The following is a 21482-nucleotide window of genomic DNA, read 5'->3' as shown; positions in this document are numbered from 1 at the left end:
GCCTGGCTGCAGTCTGCAGGTGCTGATACACACAGATGGGGTAATAGCTTCAGTTTTAGGAATTGTATGAAACAGATTTTCTACACAGAGAAAAAGGACTTCTGCTTAAGTCAAATTTTGCAGAGCAGTTTTTGAGAAATGGAATGTGAACGTCCTGTCACACCTCCCCCCATTTATTTTTCTATATTGGTAATGTGCTCTCCATTGCAAGTTATATGGATGGCAACAACGTTATTTTTTTAGCCATTAGGGGAAAGGAAATGACATATGGAGAGAATTCAAGTCCCTCCTCATTCCTAGAGAGTCTGTCCAGAAAGTCAGTATTCTGAGCTGCGTCCAAGTGTCATTTCCTGCTCAGAATTGGGAAGGGGAGTTGGGGGAAGAGGGATGGATACGTAACGTTAAATTGCTGCTTCTGATTAACAGTAACATTCTGCAAGTGATTTTGCAGTCTTGCTTTGAACAGCATCAAACCTCCGCAGCCCAAATATGTGTAACAATCCACTGATGAAAGAGCTATTTTTACATCTGTTTCATATAGTGGATAAAAATGAAGTGATTTGGATGATGGAAATGTGCCTTGGAGATTATTCAAGATTTTGTGATAACTCTGTACATCCATTCCTCCACATGCCCACAGAGCACAGTTACATACTTCTGGTATTAAAACTATTCTAGCACTGGGAACCTGTACACAATCCAATCTGTTCTAGATAACAAATGAAGCAGCTTTTCACTTTCATATGTGCGTGTAGATAAATAATGTGTATACACATGTATGGAAATCACACATTCAAAAGCTGATCTCATAATTTTAATTTAGCATTTCAGTGCAAACTGAGAAATATATGAAATAATGTAGAAAACTTCTTCATTATACTGCTTCTTTCACTAAGATTAGGGCTGTAACCCAACCTCTTCCCCAGAGAAATCAGAGTGCCATTGATTTGGCCTTTTGTACATCAGTCAGCTGAAACTCCCTTCCTGCCATATGATGTATACATCATTTCTGGATTTTGCCCACGGTTTTGTTTAAATAAGCACAACATTTTAATGCGGTCACATTCTGCTTAGTAAGAATTAATGGGATTTTTCTCCACTCTGCTTTAATTTTTCTCTCCTTACCTCATCATTTCAAATCCCAACTTTACTTCCCTCCCACCAATGACCCTCCCTAGGGTAGTGGGTGAACTACAGCCTGGAAACAGGCCACAGCTCTTCCACGAAATCTTTTGGTTTCAGTGGAAGTGTCCATTTCCTGGAGCCAGTCTGAGACAGACAGTGCTCTGCAGTCAGAAACCAGACTGGAATCCAGTGACCCTTATTCCATATGAAGTGCTGTGAAGCTCATGGCTCTTTCTTTGCTGTCCACATGCTGAGTTTCTGCCTGACTTATCAAGCGTCATGTTACAGATCAGTAAAAGCAAAGTGTTTTCCAAGCACACTGAACACCTTCACACGCTTGCAGCTTGAATGTTTTTCTGAATGCATGATTTCTAAAACCTGCAATAAGTGAGGTTACACCTTTTCCAGCCTTAGGAGGGCTCACCTCAGTTCCCTCTTAGGCCTTTTTCCTGACACATCCCTCTGAAGGTGAATCAAGCTTAAGGTTTTTACTCAGGCCAAAGGTTTGCCATGTTTCCTATTAGGTTTTAAGCGTAAGTGCCAATGTTTTCCTCTCCACACCAAATATGACTAGTCACAATTAATCTTCATTCATTACTTCTGCTTCGAATAACACTATTTTTTCCAGAAATTGCACACGCTCCCATGGTTTAATCCTATAGTCAAACATTTTTTCATACCTTATCATAGAAGAGATTCAATACTGCTGGGATAACCATGCAAAAGGATAATTACAACTGGGGGTGCCATGAGTTCACTGAGGAATGGACATCATGATTCCCAGGCTCCAAGTTAATTCTACCCATTACTTTCTGGACATCTGTGAATAACTTATATCTCAGTTTGCTCTTCTGCAAAGCAGATTTAGAAACAGAAGAGACCTATGAAATGCTGTAGGTTAGAGAATTCCTTTTCTAGTCAACTCACAGCTGTTTCTTTTTGTTGGTACATCATCAGGTAGTTCTACACAAATTATTTCCTATAGAGCAGCAGGAACTAGCTTCATTTAAGACAGTATTTCACAATTTAAATCATGCAAAAACAAGAACAGATTTCTCCTGATTTGACAGGTCTAGCTTTTCTACAACTTCAAACACTTCTTTTAGCGGAAAATATGTGGACACCCTACTGAAGAACAAGACTGCAAAGCCTCTGCTCTTCCTTCACATCTTAGGAAGCAGCAGGTGGAAGCAATCACACCAACAGCATTTCCCAGCATCAGAATTTCAGAAGCTGTTATGTTTGCTGGGATCTTGCCACAGATAAAGAAGAATTAGCAACAACTCCATTCCAAGGCAGTCGGTGTCAGCAGGAGCCTGTTGTTGTTGCTTTCAGCACAGACAAGTCAGCAGACTGACACACAGGCCATCAGACATTTATTTCAGCCCTTGCCCTGAATTAAGTATCTGCCAAATAAATACGGCTAGCTCTTAAGTCAAGCTGGGTAACTCCAAAACAGTGCACAACAAAACAAAGCTACTAACAAATTAACCAAGAGAGTTAACGACTCTCCTCTCCCCTTTTGCTCCTGTCATTTTCTAAAGCTCAAAACACAGCCTAACGGGTGACTAGATTTTAACTTCAGAAATAGTTTGCATTTTCTTGAAATAAGAGTGACTCACCCCTGTCACTTACTCATAATCACTGTGGATTATTGCGTGTGGAAATGCATTCTGCCAAGAGCAGGGCTTGTTGGTGGATAGGTTAAATACACTTTCTGTGGTTAAAAATAAACTATTGGTCTATCAGGCATCTAAAGATGACTGCTCAGTGTCCTATTAACTCAGTATGTTAAATAACTCTGAGACCAGTACCTCGTGACAGAAAAGTAGAGATAACACTATTCAGCAAGCATTTTCAATTGTCATCCCAGAGAGAGTCAAATAACTGTATACATCCTAAAAAGCAACTGAAGTCAGTTGTGCATATTTTAGCAGTACCTGAAAGAAAACGTGCTTAGAAGACTATACCTTACATTAAATATTTAGTCTTGTTAAACACTCAGGAATTAGCACATAGTGGCTTCCTGTAATTACAGGGTAATTCTTGATAGGTTTCATCTTTTTTCTTTAAAGAAAAGCTAAAGCACGTCATTCCCGAGTCCTTCACATTAGAAGAAACTGCATGCCAACCTCTTAAAAGCAGAGAAGAAGGAACTGTGGTGCTGCCTGTAGCACCCTCTGCTGGGAGACGGATTATTTTACAGAATTAGACACCTAAAATTACTCAAGAATTCTGAATTATGTTTCACAACCCACGGACATAACTACATGGCACCAGGAGCTTTATGAAAGCTGGTTTTGCATAACTACTTTTATATAGGCTAGCTCCTTAGTTCTCTACAGACATTTACACAACTCTGTAACTGCAAGTATTTTTAGGTCAAAGTTGGAGATTCCACAGCACAGTGAAGATGACAGAAGTCTTTACTGCAGGGGCATAAAAGACCTTCGTGGTTGTCTTCTGTTGCTGCTCTTAATGTTTCTCAGAATATTTAAAGCCTCAGCATTACAAGGCAAATGATTCCTTCTACTTTAGCACAATGGGAATAGTGTAATCACATCCTACGAGCGCTGCAGTATCTGTGCTGCTAGACTTGTGTTCTACCCATCAGTCCAGCATTGTGCCACCTCTTTGTCCCTGCCAAGAGTTTATTGTGCAGTTGTCACCAAGCACATTTAATCATCACCTATTTAGCAGCACCATTATCTCTAGAGGACAGATAGAGACAGAACACTGAAACATGAACTTCACCAAAACATATAATAGCATTACTATACCTACTAGGTGCAATAACTGATTGCAAAGCTTACTTGCTATAGCTTTGTTCTGGGCCAGGATAAAGAAGTAGTCAAAAGCAAGAAACCATCAATCAGTTCAGGAACATCTCTTACAGCAGAAGCTTACAACTCCCTGTTGATGTGATGTACCAGCGATGTAAGTCTATACAGCCATGGTCTTAGCTCCATGGATGAACTCCATGCTTGGAGATCAGCAGAAACAAGCTCATGCTAGCTCAGTTCCTTGATCCAGTATAGCCAGTGACTTTTCTCTACAAGAAAGCATATTGCTGTTAACCATAAAAATAGAAGCAGACACATACACAAAGGATTGATACCTCTTGTAACAGTACCATGATCCAGTAGTACATGACATCTGAGTTTAATAAACACTTATCATAAAATAAAGCTATTTGAAAATCTGAGAAGCTTGTGTAAGCATAAGCTTGGCCCCATTTGCTGTAGCACAGCAGATTTCTACTCTTATCCCATTTCTTCTTTAGCTGGAACTCTCGCTGAAGCATACATAGATCAGCCACTTTTCCTTTTGTGTAACAGACTGTAGCAGCCTTGCATACGGTAACCAAAGTGAGAATGGTATCTACTACTTCAAAGGAGTCATTGCTGAAGTACTAACAGCACATAAGAATAACAGTAATTTAGTTAGGAAAAGCTACCATTTTAAGATCAGATGTCTTCTGTGAAGAACTGAGTTGCATCCAAATCTGACTCTTGTAAGCATTTTAAGATAGATATGAAGGTATATAACACAAGACCAGATACTATTACAAAGTTCCCTTTTTAAACAGGTAACTAAAAGTAACTTCTTTAAGCTCTAAGGACCTGTGCTAAGACTATCTGAATATACTTACCATTGATTAACCAACTTTGGAATTAAGTTTCATGATTTACTACAGCATTCTTACCATCATGTATGTTCTGATCATGGCATTTACCATACCAGTTCCTAGCTCCCATTCAAGAACGCAATTGACACAATTAATTTGATGTATTGTTAACACTTTATTGAACTTGAAACGAATCCTCCTTAAAAGCTTACTCAGTGTTTTGATTGTAATATGTTACACAGAGCAAGGGGTTACATTTAAAAAGAAGCTTATACTACCTACTTGCACTCTTGTGTGAGACAGAGACAGTAAAAAGGCTAGAAGACAGAAGTGAGAAGATGTATTTACAAGAATGTCAGAATGAATTTAACAGTTAAAAATTCACATATGTACAGTTTTGAACTGTTCAAGTATGTTTCAGTTGGACAAAGTGCTAGAGGTCACAAAAAAAGGGGGGGGGCTATTAAGACACAGAAGTGGCAGCATTCATATGCCAAGTGGCTTGCAGATGGTTGCAGTGTGTGCAGCATCTAGAAGTTGAAAGTATCGGGAGTACTGCCCTGAATTTGGAAAGTATAACTAGCAGCAGTAGATTCTGGTACAACATTCTGGTCCTCCTCCTCCTAGAAGGAAACAAAGTTGAAAAGATCAGTGTATAACCAAGATGTTATAATTGCAATATAATCAAAAGAGTAAGGCAAAGCTGTATAACCAAGATGTTATAATTGCAATATAATCAAAAGAGTAAGGCAAACAAGGATCACAAAAGAGAATAAGTAGAAGAGCTTACCCTTGGGTTGAGCTCACTAGAAGATATCAAAGAGGAGGATCTCCAGAAGAGATCCTTCCCCTCTGGTAGCCAGCTCTTAAATAGGTCCAGGAGGGGTGGAGCCTGGCTCCACCCCTTCCGGTAGCACAGGTGAATTGCCTTCACCTGTGCTCCTCTGGCTGACTCATGGCTCACCTCAGGTGATCAATCAGAGGTTCAGGCCGTGACTCAGCAGTTCCCATACAATCAGTAACATTTCAATCAATTAATCAGTGCTAGACTACAAAAGCAGAGTGAAGTTACACAGCAGCCACTTACTTCTGCTGAGAAATATTTCTCAATCAGGCTGGCTGAGGCCTTGTACACCTGTTCATTTTCATGTGACTGAAGAGCTTCAATTTTGTCTAGAGCTCCACACTCCTCAATCATGAGGCAAAGTTTCTCAGTCTCATTTATCTTCTCAGCAGCCTGGAAAAGACAATCATGAAGTAACATCAAAGGTGCATGGTGCTAACTACTGAAAAACAGCTGGCAGCAACCTGGACAGCAACTGAACATACTGCATCCACATACCAGGAAGATATTAGAAACAGCATCCAAAATTACTAGCACAGTTTTGCTGTCTTTAGCAGTGAGGAGATTCAGTAGAGGCTCAACAACACCAGCCTGAACAAGATACACGATCTGGTCAATTGTTCCACCACTTGTGTAGTTAGTCACAGCCCACACAGCTTCTTTTTGAGATTTGAAATCTCCCTATGAAGGTGGAAAAAAAAAAAGTATTAGAATACAGACAACAATAACAAGCTGAAGCCACAGCACAGTAGATGCAACTTGTGTTTACCTTCCTCAGAACACCAATGAGATACGGCACAAGGCCATGATCCACAACTTGCTGAATCTGGTCCTGACGTCCAGCTGTGATGTTGGACATTGTCCATGCAGCTTCTTTTTGAATGTTGTTTTTATGATGAGATAGGAGGCTCGGAAAGACAGATAGGGCTCCTGAATCAATAACAATCTGTGTCTGCTCATCAGTACCAGTAACAATATTTCCTATGGCTCTCAGTGAAGGAGTCTGAAACAGATGTGAAAGCAGTAATTATGAAAAAATAGTGTCATCTAAGCCACGCTTGATGAAACAGCCATCATTAATGATTCTCTGCTCCAGCCTTCTAGTTAACAGCTTGATAATAAGACAAGCTTAAAGCTCATAATGAGCATTATATAGACAGATGTTAAACACATTCTGACTACATACCTTCGAGACCCGGTCTGCAAACTACTCAGGACAGAAAGTTTAAGTACTGATATAGTAATTATACTACTGATGCAGTGTAGTTACATTGCACAAAGAGCCCAATTCTAAACACTGTTTCTGGAGGGAGTATTTCCAACTATAGTGTAGAACTGAAGCCAAGCTTTAAAGAACATTGATTGTCATCCTGGCCTGTGTGCAAAAACCATTCATCGTGTGTCAAGGCCACTCTTCAACAGTAGCCTATGCCTCATCTGGGATAGTTCTCAGTCAAGATAGAAGCTCAAGGCTCATGTACACAAAACCTGGAGTAAGCATCAAATTTCTGTATGACAAGATTCTTCAGTTTAAATGAATGCTATTATAACCCCAGTTTTATCCACAACTCAAGTTAAGCAATGGCAACTTCCAGGCCCAATAGCTTACCACTATTGGCAGTTCACCACATCCCAGCAGTTTGACAAGCTGTGGCACCAATCCAGTTTTCACAACAACTTCTATCCTGTCATTGGAACCATCTGTCAGATAGGAGAGTGCCCAGCATGTGTCTGCTAACACCTCATGATCATCGTGATGCAAGAGTCGGACGAGGGTTGGAAGAATCTGCTCAATAGCTTCCAAGGGTGGTGCAGGATTCTTGTTACGACACAAGTTTGAGAGGGTCCAGGTAACATTGCGTAAATATCCAGACTGCAAGAGTCAAAATAAACCATTAACATCTGTTACTTTAACTCTTGGCTCACTCATCAGCAATTGTACTTTGAGTAACACTGTAAACTTACAGCCAGAGAGGAGAGATCAGGAACAGCTAGGAGAGTTAGCAGTGGTTCAATTGCACCAAATTTAATAACTAGATCCCTGTAGATAGAACCATCCCCTATAAAGATAATGAAAAAAAAACACCTGTTAAGGAACAGAAGTATGCATGTATACAATCACTGATGGTGGAACATGATATTACACTTAAGGGCTAGATAAGAAATAAGTAAAATAGGAAAAAGGGCTGTTTTGATGGTTAAGTCTTATAAAAACACAAATGTAAGAAAACAACAATGCAGTTATAACACTATATTTTGGAGAATGGGATCCAACGTTGGCAGGTCAAGTAATCCTGAAAGGCGCATGAAAAACTTCAGTATGCTGTTGATATGAGAGTACTAGTAACTGTTACTACTAGCAACTGTTACAATGCAAAGAGCATCGGCCATCACATACACAGTTACATGAGCCTCTTGCTTCCTCCTCCAAGCCAGTAGACACAGCAGAGCTCACTGATAGAAGTCAAAAGCCTCCGAGGGAAAAGTTCTGTGTCCTAGCATGGTTATATAGCTTTTTGAAACTTGAATTTTAATATGTGACCCATTTAATACATCTTACAGGTTGCCAGGTTATACATGACATAAGCCTAGACTGAAGGTAAAGACTTGTCCACAGCACACTCTACATGGTAGATCACATATGTACTTGAACATCACCAAGGTAGTTTCCAAGCTCAGCATGCTATACACAACAAATCTAATAGTGTTCATTTATTTCAAGAAAAGGAATTAGGTTTGAAAGTTATGTAGCATATTGACATACCTGCAATATTTCCTAATGCCCACACAGCTTGTTCACTGATGTGAATGTGAGGAGAGGCCAGAAGTGAAATAAAGGCTGGGATAGCCCCACCATCCACTACCGCCTTGGTTTGCTCTGATGTGCCAGAAGCAATGTTGGTAAGCGCCCAGGCAGATTCAAACTGAATAGGACTACAGTCTGCTCTACTCAAGAAGGAGACAAATTTTGGAATCAAACCAGCCTGAATTATGTTGTCTATGGGGGGCTGCTTCTCTCTTGAAAGGAGTTTCCTAAGGAGGGATACAAACAGGAAGCGTTATTTGCATTTGCAGAGATCTGAACAACAGATTCCACTAAGTCAGTATAAAATCATCCACAACAAAAAACAAGTGAGAGAGAAGGACTAAGGTGGGCAAAGTAAAAATACAAGAAGGGAAAATTCAGACAAGCTACAGACAGCTTAAATACTAGCTTCCTAAAGCTAGTGAGCATTGTTTAGGTATGTCTTTACTTCACAAGAGGCTCTGTTACAACTCCAGAAGCAAAGCAGACCTGCAAGTTACAATACATCCAAGTCAACAGACATTGCTCAATAGACAAAAGGGTAGAGACTGTCAGAAGCAGCACTGGGGTAAAAGCTTCCTAGAGTTTAGCAACTTAGACTTTAGATAATAAAAGCGAGAGGAAGTTTGGCATACTTGCACTCAGAACATTCAGAAGCCACATGGTCTCTATAATATTGTGACTAAAATAATTATTCCTAAATATTGTATATAAAGCCAATTTATGTGTCTGTTGAAGCACTGCCTGATGAGAAGAGCCATAGTTGTTGCCCTTCAGTGTTTAGGCTCACAAGCCAAACCTTTGGCCACGCCTAGTTACTGACTTGCACACAGAGTTGGTTACTTCACATTTCCTTACCTGGCAGCTTGAGTAGCCTGCAATTGAAGCTCCATATTATTGCTATTAACTCCTTTGACTATTTCTTCAACAGACCAGTGTGCAGAAACCTGTACAAAAAAAGTTCCATGAGCACTTTGCTGGGAGAGGCACACATCTGCAGAAGTCTTTACACAGTGCTAGTTCAGTCACATCCTTCAATAAAAGTTATGCCCTTATGTGACACTCCAGAAATTCAGCTAGTTTAATCTATAATTATTTGAACTACTGAAAACTTGGTTTCACGTGACTGATACATAGAGACAGCACGTTTGAACAACTGCCCAAGCTCTTTACAAGATACCTCAGCAGCAGCACTGAGAAGAGGATAAATATTGCACATGCTCACAAGCTACTTAAGGATCTAAGTTGTAGTCTATTGAAGTTATTATCACAGCCTTCAGTTGGTAATGTGTAGGTGCCACTGAAGTTGTTGCCACTTGTTCTGGGTACCTACTTACCTGATTGCTCCTATTTTCCTGAAGGGGAGAAGTGGCCTCGTCTGGAAAAGTGCTAACATTTCTTCTTTTAAGCATCTGGTCATCTTTTTTAGCTTTCCTCAATTCTACATTGACTTCAATACGCCGCCTTCTCATTTCCTAGAGAAAACACGTTCATATTAAGTTCTTTACTTTTACAACTCTATTTATGAACTACTGATAGCTAGCTATAATATTTACCCACGTTTGAATACTTACTGTACTATCTTTTCCTTTGTTTTTGAATCTGTTCAAGCGAGCTGCTGTATTGGTATTCTCATTAGAGGACATCTTGCTTAGAGTTCAAAAGACAAATGAGGAGAAAAAAGCCTGAAAACCAGAGTAAATGGTAAACACTAGAAGCTTAGGTCACAAGAACACAAAAAGATAGACTCAAGATTTGAATCCAAGAGAATAGCAAATACATTAACACCCTCTGACTTGATTAAAGATATTAGTAACATAACAAGCTGCCTTTTAAAAAAGCTTAGCTGTTACAGCAGCCTCTAGTATTAACAGAACACATTTTAAACACCCTCTTAGCCACAAACATCATTTTCATTCCCACAGACAGCATTTTAGAACACATAAGCTATTTCTTTTATGTCCTAAGGATCTATGGCACAGGCTGCCACCCACACCCACCCCAGCTCCTCTCGAGAAGAGCAGAGCCCTGGCACCAGGAAGGCCCTCTGAGCGAGCTCACCACGTCGGTGCAGCCAGCAGATACGCTACCAATGAAGCAGGCTTCCACAAGGCCAGCTCCAAAGGTGAACCACTACAGAAAAGCTACCTTTATCTCATACGCAGCCCCACCAAAACGCGAAAACCCCTCCGGGACGTGCCAACCCCATCGGATTCATTTTGAGTAGCAGTATGAGACCGCAGAGACCCAGAAAGCTCCCGAGCAGAAGCCAAGAGTGCCCCACCGCCAACAAGAGCAGAGCCCCTTCAGACACAGCAGCACACGCTCCACACCTCCGCCACACCACCCTGCTCCTCACAGCACCTCTGCGGCACCCCCTCCTTTCCGGCTCCGCACCTCAGCTGCAGACTCCACACACGAGCCGCCCCCAGCCAAGGACCACGCTGCCACTAACCTCGGCGGCCCCAGGCGGGATTTAAATTTCCCGCTCCCTCCCTCTGCCATTGGCCAGTTCGAGCCATAGCAACGTTCTGATTGGCCGGTTTGAAATGCGGCTCATCTCGCGATGAAAGGGAGAAAATCTCCGCCGTGCTCCCGGAAGAGCGCAGCGAACGTCACGCACTCAAACCGCCGCCCGCCCTCCCGGCACTACAACTCCCAGCATCCAATGCGCCGCACGCGGGGCCGAAACCCTGGGGACAGACGGCCGTGGCGTGCTGGGATTTGTAGTTTCGTGCCGCCTGGGCAATGAGTGGGGCGGCCACGGGTTTACAGTACCCGGAGTGGGCAGAGAGCATGGAGGTTCTTCTTGCTCATGCTGCCCGTCCTGAGCGATTTGCGTCAGTAACACATCATTTCCTCACGTACAGCTTCACTTCTGCATCACTAACCATCAGTCGTCGAGGGCTTCTACTGAATTCCCCTTGCGATCCCAATCCCATAAATGCGGTGTAGGAATGTCCTGTAGGAATTGAAGGCAATCCAGCAGCAACCAGTACGAACCAAAATAAAATCATACAACCATTACTGTGGATCCCAACCAAGGAACCACAGCTGCCAGAGCCTCAGCACTTCAATGCCTATGAAGGACAAATCGGGGTAAAAAGATCACATCGATTCCTACCAATTAAACCACTGCATTAAACAGACCGTACCGACCTGGAGAGGCACACAGCAGTTAGCAAAGATAAATTGAGCGAAGAAGGAATTACCAGCCATGTTTTACACGGCTGGTTTTGTGCCTTACTATGCTGCTCTTCATAATAACATCCCTCAGCGTTCAAGCAAGGGTAAGGAAGTCAAGAGAAAGCACATCAGTCAACCGAAATGGCAAATAGGGAAAATTAAAAAAAAAAAAAGTTGAAATTGAGCTAAAACACCCGGCGGGCCAAAGAAGAGGCACGGCGGCGTGCAGAGGTGGTCATCAATGGCTGCAGGGCGCTGTGTGGAGCAGCGTGCCCAGGGTGGGAGCACAGGGATGGGCGCTGCAGGGCAGGGAGGGCTCCAAGGAGCCGAGCCGTGCGCGGCCATTGAAGGCCTCTTCCACGTGCGGGGCGGCGGCCTAAAGGGCGGCGAGAGGGCGGGCAGCTGAGGGAAACCAACGGGTTACTGCAGAACGGGGCGCACGGCGCGGACGGGATGGGCGGCCCCGCACAGATGGAACTGCGCCTGAGGTAACGAGGACAGCAGAGGGAGAACAAGAGATAAAAGCGCCGCAGCTGCTCACGGGAGAGCGCTGCGAGAGGAGCAGATGGGGCGGGGCTGCTGTCGGTACCGCACCACAGCCGAGGGGCGGGAAGTGGCGCTTCGGGAGGCCGTAAGGGGGAGAGTTTTTAAAGGAGAGGACCTCGGGGAAGGCGGCCGGCGGCGGATCTCCTCAGGCAGCCACCCGCGGGAGGGAACGGCGCTCACGTCCTCGCGCCGCGCTGAGGGAAGCAACGACCACCGCGCGTGACAGACTGAGGCGCGCGGGACAGGGGAGGGGCCGAGGCGCGAGCCCACCTCTGAGGGCCGCACAGGACCGCGCGAAGCTCAAGGGGCGGAGCCTCGGGGAGGCACTGACGAGGGCGGGGCCTCCCGCTCATGTGCAGGGAGAGCGTTAAAGCGCTGTGGGGGCGGAGCCAGCGCCTCCGGGCGGGGCTCTTACGGCACGGCGCTCGCAGCTTTTGCTGGGTGACCCAGTGGCCTAATGGATAAGGCATCAGCCTCCGGAGCTGGGGATTGTGGGTTCGAGTCCCATCTGGGTCGTGCCGCCGATGTTTTGTGGCAGCTCGGTACATTCGGCGCGGGCGTCTCCCGCCGAGTAGCTCGTAGCGTAGTGCGTGCACTCCTCACTTTTGGCCGCAGCCGCAGCGGCTCCGAGCCCCTCCGCCGCTCTCCTCCCGGCTCCGTCGGCGGGGTGCCGAGCGCGGTGCCGGTAGCGCCGCCCCGTCCTTCCCCTCGGAGCAGCGGCGAGGTGCGCGGAGCGGAGCGGTCGTCGGTTCGCCGTGCGGCTGAGCGAGCGATGAGAGGCTCTGCAGAGCTGCCGGTACTTCGGGCGGCCCGGTCCGACTGCCGAGCCGAGGCAGCGCGCAGCGCGCAGCGCGGACAGCCGGGCCGTGGCTGCGCTGCCCTGGGCAGCTCTCGGCGTCGGGAGGTGCGACGCGGCCGTTCCGGCTGTCACAACGGGGCTTCGGTCCGGTAACGAGATCGCCTGTTTCGGCGGGATAAACCTGCTTAAACGCAGCAACCCACACGGGGGTCGGTTTGGGGTGTAAAATTTTGCACGTCAGCTCATAGAAATCGAGAAATAAAGCGGTGTCTGCGGTCAGCAGGGCTTCCCCTCGCGCCGGGCGATAACCGCTGCACGGGAGCGGTCCCTCGGCAGGCGATGCTCCGGCCGCGCGGTTGGAGCCCTCGGGTTCCTGCGGTATCGCTCAGCTTTGGCTGCCTGTCCGCCGCCCAGCAGAGCCTCGCGCTCTCCGGCTCTCCTCGAGCAATTCCACGGGCAGAGCGAGGCGCTCCCTCAATCTCGCCGCGAGCCTCCCGTCCATCCGTTGCGCACTGCGGGGCTGTGGGTGCGGGCTTGGTGCTGCTCCAGGGGGCTGTCCAGCGGCGGTTCCCGTTTCCCCTAAGGCTGCCTCTCATTAGCATGAATCGGGGGAAGGGCATAAAAGACTCCGCTTCGTTTTGAGGCTGGGAAAAAAAAAAAAAAGAAAAAAAAAGAAAAAGAAAACTTTTACTTCAAAATGACAACCAAAGCGCTCTGGCTCCTCTGCTTTGTCATTAGATCGTCTTGCAGCTCGGTGGCCGGTAAGTTCCACACAGCGGGGCTGGGCACACATCTGTCTGCGGTGTTAGGGGAGGTTAAAGGCATTTCCACAAATTCTCACCAAAGCAGCCCACTCTCCAGCAAGTTGTAGCACGAATAACGTAAAGGCTCAGGAAAGAAACGGGTTGGGAATGTAAACTGTAGTAGCTGCTTTGTTGGGGTCAGAAAGAACGAGGAGCACCTGCCTGAAGCAGGCAGGCAGCTGGTGCTGTGCATCCATCCTGCCTGCACTGGTCTGCAGGTGAAGTTTGCCTTCGTTCTGCATGTGGGATTTCTCCATTTGCATGTGGTCGTGCCCTTTTACTCTCTTTCTCTGCATTGATAAATTCTGGGTCTAGAATTTATCCCCTGGAGCAAGCTGTCATGAGCAAACGTGTATCTTATTTCTGCAACTAAAGGTGATCTATTCCATAAGGAAGGAGAAGTCCAGGAACTGATGATGGGGCAGTTGTATTTCTTAGGTTGCAAGAGGTGCACGGGAACATGCTGGTGTCGCAGAACGAGGCTCAGCATCCTGAACAGATGGAGTAGGGACAAATGAACCATTTCTCGTTACAGCCCGTGACTGAGAGGGCTCAATAAACTGACAGAAAAGTGCATTTATAAAAGCCAAATCTAAAACACCTGCTCAGAGCACACAGCTTCATATGGGAACAGCTCCATAACACCCTTGCCTATTAATTTCCTCAGCTTGGACTTCTTCCACCCTTTTCTTCATGGGCATTCTTTTGACTTTACATGTGGCCAGCCCAAATATCAGGGAATCTTTCCCATGACAGCAGCTGGTGAGAGCAGAGGGGGAGAAATGGCAAGGTCAGCAGCTGAGAGTCAGTTATGGAAGATAAACCAGGATGTTGTTCATCTGTGTAAGTCAAATATCTCTTTTCACATAAGGAGTCAGGATCAGCCTCCTACACAGTGCTAACCACAGAGCGAACACCCAGACAGCGGCTGTGTGTGGGTGAACTGCTCTAAAGCCCTGCACCGGCCAACTAAAGGGAGGGCTCAAGCACAGGGAGGGAGAACTGCAAGAGGCAATTTCTCTCTTCCCAGCATAAAAGAAAAGTCTTTTGCTTTGTGAGCTCCGAGCAATCAAGGTGAAATATAAACTAAGCTCTAGGTAACTGTGCAGCTTGCACAAACAGTGCCATTAAGCCTGTCCCTTTGTCACTGCAGTCCCAGACGCTTCCTGTCTTTTTCAGCTCTTGTCCTCTCAGCTTAAGAAAAGGCTTGAAATAATTGTTACTCAGCAGCAATAGCCTAGCTACCAGACTAGGTCTTCTTGGACTCCCATACAACTCTGTAGTGCAAAAGTCAGAGATCCAAAACTGTGGATAAAGATCTTTTCAGTAGCGTTCAAAGCCGAAAGCCGCTGAAAAGTCCAGATGACATTGTCAATAAGGCATCCCATGGATGGGAAAACCAAATAGTTCTGTTGTCATGGTCTTTTAAATAAGCATCCCAAATGGCAATGTGAATTTTGTTTCCTCAGATGCTCCCTGGAGATTCAGGCTTTTGAGAAAAGGGTTTGTTTATAAGTGATGTTTTTAATTTACAACAATAATAAAGTAAAAATGCAAATCTCCTGTGTTTTGCTCACAGCTGCATTCTCTGTATCAGGCCTTCTGTGGCTGAATACAGACAAATGAAGGGCTCCGTTTTATCAGTTGAGCTGTGAGTTATGCCATCGTGCACTCGAAGGCCTCATTTATGGAGCAGACATCCAATCTGCCAGGTACTTCCCATTCACATGGGCATGGAATAATAAACAATTCTGACTTGCTCTCTCTCTCTTTCTTTTCTTTTTTTCTTTTCTTTCGTCTTTAATGCAGGATCCCTGCCCTGTGCTGAGAAAGCCAGCCAGTCTCTCAGCAAATATGGGTATAACTCAGCAGATGCTACACCCGGCCAAGCCAAACTGCCAGCCTGGGCCACCACTAGAGAGGATCCCACCGAATACCAATTTCTGTCTCCCACCAACCTGCAGCACCCAAAACCTCCTGAAATCACCTCCCTCTCTTCAGACAAAAAGAAACGAACCAAGCCTTCTACTGAAAACAGCACAGGGCTGAGGAAACACCTCCTGCAGCATGGAGGGACCCTGCCTCTGGAACCTGCAAGCGAGGGGCCTTCTCCCACCTCCTTTGACTTGAACCAGGCAAACAGAAAGCAGGCAGACAGGCGGCTGGCAGAGGCTGCTAACAGCGTGTCAGCTCATTTCCAGCACACAGCAACTTCCTACCATAAGATCACATCCTTACTGGGAGCTCATCCTTTTCTAGAGTCTGGAACAGCAGAGTCAGCTGATCCTAATGTGCTGGATCATTTCAACCGACCAGGCAAGGTAAACCCCTACAAAAGCACTGAATTGCTGCAGATGATCAGCAAACCCTCCTGGGTCACCAACCGCCAGCCGCCCAGCTTGCCACACCATTTCAGCTTGCTGAAGAAAGGTAAGGGAGAAGACTGCTCCAGTAAGGAAGGCTGTGAGCTTTCCACAGGTTGGGTGCCACAATTTGAATAAAATACCCCAGAAGGGCACATTGCTGTCCTTCAGTCTCTGTGCCTGTTCTAGGTGCCGATATGGAGAAGGCATGTCTGACCGAGTGCAGGAAAGAGAGAGATGAAGTGGAGGCCTACTGCACAAGTGAATTTGGTAAGCTGTCTTCCATGAGCCACACAAAGCCAAAGCCATCTTTGTTGATGTATTCCTTGACACTTCTGCTTTTAGGGTACTACTTCACTACATATATTAGGTAACCATTAAGTGCATTAAAGGGAGCCATCACAGCTGTTTGTAAGAGTACTGTGACAATAGTACCAAGTCTTACATTACTCTTTCTCTGCCTTGGACCAGTGCTCTTTTTCCCCGTTTTCTCCACTTTCCACTCCAAATCAGAAGGCAGAGCTCTTGTTGCTGATCTACAGAATTGAAGACCAACAGTTTTCAATACTCTGATGTTAAACAGTGTAGCTGTATAGCAGCCTATACTACCTAGAACAAGTTTGTGATCCGGGGGGTAAAGATGCCAACAAAAATAAATAGTAACCCGCACAGCATGCGTTCTGTATAGAGGATTCCTCATGACATTCCTTGGGATTCATGTCTTCAGTCCCTGCATCCAAGCTGGTATAGCTAAAGATGTTAGAAAATAACTTGGTAATGTTGTACTGAAGAGCATTTTCTGACTGAAATCTTTCCTTACACTTATGACATCAAATAGCAACTTTTTCCCACAGTATTTTAAGAGATGAGCAGAATACATGCCTACCGGTAGCAGATGTTTCCATTTGCAGAATATAAACACGTTATAAGACATCTGTTTTCTCTAAATGGAGAAGTCAGGAAGTGCTTTCTACAAACGTTATGTATTTTTATTATTATTTGTTTTACAACTCTCGCATTCCTGTCAAACATAGGCCTTACAGTGACACAACCTTTGGACCTCTCAGCCTTTCACAAACAGCAGTCTCCTCCAAGTCTTACACTGAAGAAGCCGGGTACAAAAGAAGACATCAGCCAAGTTCCATTGCTGTGATCACAGAGAGAATTTTCAGTTCTTTATGTTTACAGCCACAGACCGAATCAAAGTTCTCAGTGATGCGGGTGGAATGCCAGTTACAGAAGTTCTTAATACCTAACACAGTTGTTGTTTTCCAGTTCCACGACTTATTAAAACCAGAAATTGAGTAGATAGCATGCAGAAATTGTCTGATAGCATGACGTTGCCTTCTTGGTGCCCTTGCTGCTTGATGTGATGAGGGCCTTTCCTTTCAAATCCAAAGTGGTTTATTAGTAGGTTAGCTTTGGACCACACTGTGGTGTTGAAAACTTGTAAGTTTTACTTTGTCAAGTAAGTATTTTGAATATGAGGTGAGGAACAATTCTAAAACCATCGCTTTAATTTGAACCTTTTATAAACTTCACTTAGATCTCGGAGCTGTAAAGAACAGAAATGTTAGTAAGTTATCCAGTGTCATAATTAGAAGCAACTGCTACCTTCAGTCCTGCCAATTACTGCACCAAATAATTTCTGTGCTGGTATTTACAGCACTTTAAATGAATTTACCTTGAGTTGCCACTACGATACGTAATCTCGTGCTTCTTTTTTCTTGCCCTTAAAACAGCAGTGAACGGAATTGTTTATAACATGGAAAGACTGGGGAGTGGAGTCCACTTGGTTACACTTTTGGTAAACAGTGATGGCCTGTACAAGATGAGTCGCCTCTTTATTACTCCTGATGGCTTCTTCTTCCAAGTTCACATTCTAGTTGTGGATTCTTTCAACTGCAGCAAGCCATGTCCAGACTTCAAACTTGGTAAACAATTCCAGCTAAATCCACTCTACTGTTCCTCCTGCATGCAGTGCAATTTTAGTTTGCCTCCGTTCAAAAGGCTCATCCTGGGTTATTTTCAAAACAAAAAAAGTGCTTAAACTGGAGGGTTGTTTCTACCCTACTTCTGCAACTTGGTAAGAGACCCACCTGCATGAAGGAATCAGGTAGCAGCACAGCTCTTCAACTTCATCCAGTTCCAAGATGATTGCAAAGGTTTCTAGGATTGCTTAAACAAAATTAAGCAGGAGCATAAGCTCTTTGTAAATAGTCTAGTTTCCCTTCTAAATGCAGATTTATCAAATACCAGCATTTCCCCACTAAACCTTCTAGTTGCAGTACAACAGAATAATTAATTCATGTGCAAGGAGAACCCCCAAGTCCCAGGATGTATTTTGCTAGGGTCTAACTTTTTATCTATTCATATATCTATTGTCCTTACTGTGAGTGCAGTGAATGAATCAATGTTTTCTTCATAACACAGAAATCTCATTTCCCTTGCAGGCAGCAGATACATCGTGATGGGTCAGATCTACCACAAGAGAAGACAGATCCCTGCAAACCTAGTGCAGTTCCTGCGTGGGCACCTGAGGCCAGGGGATGGCTTGCTTGCAAGCAGCAGCAGCTACGTGAAGAGATTCAACAGGAAAAGGAGCCGCAAAGTGCAAGGGGCTCGCACTAAATGTAGATAAGGCTTCGTAAGCTCCTCCTGTAACGCAGGCAGCAGTAGAATTCACCTACACCTAAACATAATGATTTAGCAACAGTGGGAGGTAGTTCTACTGATGTCTGAAACTGATTGTAATAGCACTTGCATTTGTGCTGTAGCAAACACTAGCTGAACGTTCTGACTAGCCACCTATAACATAGCACAAAAGTCCATCTACAGTAACTGGTCGTAACCTTGCTCTAGCTGTTTTCAGAGCCACAGGCTGTTGCCTCCTCTGCTGTAACGTACCACTAATAATCTGTAGTGATTGCTCAGTGAAATTCTGAAGACATGGTTCTTAGGTACACAAGAAGTAACCGTACTTCCAAGCCCCTCACCTCAAACAAACCTTAGAGGATGTCAAATCTATGGAGAATGTCAGTTGTGTTTTCACTCAGCTCTAAGTATTATATACATGTGATGCAAAAGAAACCAACAAAACCAAGTATCTTTCATATTATGTTGGTCTCCTCAAATACACTTCTTTAGACAGAATTGAGTTTTCATATAAAGCTTATAAAGTAGTGTATTCATATACTTGAATAATTAACAACTAACTGAAAGCAAATCATGTAACTACACAACGCAAATGCCCAATTAGGCTTACAAATTATGGCAGAAGTTCCTGCCAAGGAATGCAAACTGAGCGTGCAATTGCAAGCACATTTTGTATGCCTGGCTACCTTGTCAGTTCCTTAAAAGTTCAGCTTTAGAACTCTGTACTGAATGTTATCTTCCCATGAGAATTATCAAAGTTGCACTTGCACATCAGGAGTTATTCTGAATCAAAGACACAACCCTTTAGTACCATTAAGCAGTGGAGATTTAAGAATTATATAAATGTTCTGCAAAGGGCATCTCTTAACATTTACTGCTCCAGCAGTCAGTATTCACAAACTCTAAGTCTGTACAATAAATGAATAAAGTGTTCACAGGGTTCTCAGTTCACTGTTTTTCTGGGTTTCAAAAGATCAAAAAAGATTATGCAGAGAGTATTAAATGGGAGCATCTCCTTGCTGGAAGGATCACCTGGTGATTTCAAGGCACCGTTCAAATCTGCCTACTTCAAACAACGGAGTAGAAAAATAACTGCTAACTACTATTGTTAGTAAGACAAAATATTCTTGCCAAAGCAGTAGCTCTGACAGTATTTGCAAGTATCCCTACAAATAAGCCACTAGAATCTTAATGGCAACAAAAAGTTTAATTTTCTTTTTACCAATTCTACCTCAGATAAATCCTCAGCTTGGTTTAGAGTCACTGAGAAGCTATGGAGCAGAGCATGTGGGATAAGTCACATGTATGAGATACTTCTTGACCTGGAATAGGAGACAAAATACCATCAGTGAACATCCTACACTTTAGGACCTAGAAAACTGTTACTATAGGACATAAACTCACCAGTAGTTTGTGTTCATCTAAAATATACCATCTCACTTCTGCAGTGTGAAAGAGGTCATACAGAGCATAGCGTACATAGCTGGAATTTTCCCAAGACTTTAATTAAGAGGGCTCCTGATTTGGCAAAATCATTCCTGGCAGTGATTCTGAGGGTGGGACAGGGGAAGGAAGGAGGAAGGGTTACATGTGCATCTCAAGTTTCTTTGTTTCTATTTTCAAATGCAGCCCAGGGACTAATGAGCAAGTCCCAGATCAATCATCTGCCCAGAATAGCAACTACGCACCCATCCCCACCTCCAAGACGTCATCGTAATCTAAAGCAGGCAAAGCAGGGGTGCAAAAACACAACCAAGATGGGATATGGCCACAGATGTTATCTCAGAAGAGATAACAGCATACCACTGCCAATGACATCCAAACCCAAAGTAAAAGGCCAGCAACCGACACAGCCTCTACTGCTACCTCAGGTACAAGTGCTGCTCTAGAAGCAAGCCTGAACAGCAGTGGATTCCATTCTCCCTGTTTGCATCACAAGGCCACCTTCTTTTCCCTTTCTTTCTTGGAAGGTGTTCCTTAAAATATTACCACAACAGCCAAGCAACAAACCACTGCATTTCACAGCCCAACTGCAATGCAGCTGGAGGGAAGCATCACTACTGTTTTCTCTTCTGACCAGGCCTATCACACGCTACAGGATTGAAGAAAAACATTCTGAGTCACGTGGAATTCCAAAATGTAGCACTTACCATTAAAAAAACCTGCAGCATTGAGCACGCTGAAAAGAAGATGTTACTTAGATGCAATAGTTGCAATGCTAAGTGAGATATCTCACAACAGATCGTTTTGTTTCCCCCCCAGAACACACACAAACATCCTGCAGCCAACACACAGAAACCCAGGTGCAGAGCAGTGTTGTCTTCCTGCCCTCCTAGGAGATATTCATGGCTTTTGGGTAAGCTTGACTTTTTAACCACCTTTAAATCCACGTTAACCGTTTGATGAACTGAATTTAGGTCATAGGAAATTGATTGAAAGTTGTCTGAGAAACAAAAATCAAGCCAGAATGGTTCACATGATCAACATCTATGTTACAATACATGACTATTTTGAAACATGCTATTATTTATAAGAAATTAAAAGGAAGATGACTGAACAGAGATCACAGATCTTAGGAACTTGCCATACTTTTAGGAAGGTGGGAATTAATAACTTTTACAAGACTGCTTTCATCCAGAAACACCTTTTAACTAAAAATATCACCTCTAATAAACCAAGACAAATGCCTCACCGCATTCATCGGCAATTGAAAAACTCAAGGCGGCT

The 21482-nt window shown here is 44.2% G+C and overlaps 2 protein-coding genes, 1 long non-coding RNA gene and 1 other non-coding gene across 9 annotated transcripts; 2 read left to right on the top strand and 2 right to left on the bottom strand.

Annotated features, from left to right (window-relative positions):
• Positions 1-4908: 4908 nt before the first annotated feature.
• On the bottom strand, positions 4909-12267 carry KPNA2 (karyopherin subunit alpha 2). Of its 5 annotated transcripts, none has more exons than XM_042865177.1 (11): positions 12251-12267; positions 9978-10088; positions 9741-9878; positions 9262-9350; positions 8362-8630; positions 7563-7657; positions 7207-7470; positions 6367-6600; positions 6096-6278; positions 5841-5990; positions 4909-5376 (listed from the first exon to the last, which is right to left on the bottom strand). In XM_042865177.1, exons 2-11 carry the CDS (start codon positions 10047-10049, stop codon positions 5284-5286), a joined length of 1587 nt encoding a protein of 528 aa, XP_042721111.1. In that variant the 5' UTR covers positions 10050-10088; positions 12251-12267; the 3' UTR covers positions 4909-5283. The 5 variants fall into 5 exon arrangements, with proteins under 5 accessions (XP_042721111.1, XP_042721110.1, XP_042721107.1 ...); XM_042865176.1 differs by lacking the exon at positions 12251-12267 and adding an exon at positions 11563-11753; XM_042865173.1 differs by lacking the exon at positions 12251-12267 and adding an exon at positions 10801-10867.
• A 311-nt stretch (positions 12268-12578) lies between these two features.
• TRNAR-CCG lies at positions 12579-12651 on the top strand. Its single transcript has one exon. It is a non-coding gene; the product is annotated as a tRNA-Arg (tRNA).
• Positions 12652-13220: 569 nt separating this feature from the next.
• CUNH17orf58 (chromosome unknown C17orf58 homolog) lies at positions 13221-19692 on the top strand. Its single transcript, XM_042865338.1, has 5 exons — positions 13221-13695; positions 15547-16167; positions 16290-16370; positions 17843-18034; positions 18554-19692. The coding sequence occupies exons 1-5, from the start codon at positions 13632-13634 to the stop codon at positions 18739-18741; spliced, it is 1146 nt and encodes a 381-aa protein (XP_042721272.1). The 5' UTR covers positions 13221-13631; the 3' UTR covers positions 18742-19692.
• Positions 17065-20945, bottom strand: LOC122176646. 2 transcript variants are annotated; one of them, XR_006177793.1, is made up of 3 exons: positions 20160-20945; positions 19978-20077; positions 17065-18278 (listed from the first exon to the last, which is right to left on the bottom strand). It is a non-coding gene; the product is annotated as an uncharacterized LOC122176646 (long non-coding RNA). The 2 variants fall into 2 exon arrangements; XR_006177792.1 differs by having other exon boundaries at positions 19987-20077.
• Between the last annotated feature and the right edge of the window lie 537 nt (positions 20946-21482).

Source organism: Lagopus leucura, unplaced genomic scaffold (assembly GCF_019238085.1).
Source record: "Lagopus leucura isolate 7727_CA_CO unplaced genomic scaffold, USGS_WTPT01 Super-Scaffold_797, whole genome shotgun sequence".
NCBI lineage: Eukaryota > Metazoa > Chordata > Aves > Galliformes > Phasianidae > Lagopus > Lagopus leucura.
The sequence above is the reverse complement of the archived record's forward strand: the minus strand, read 5'-3'. Positions and strand labels throughout refer to the sequence as shown.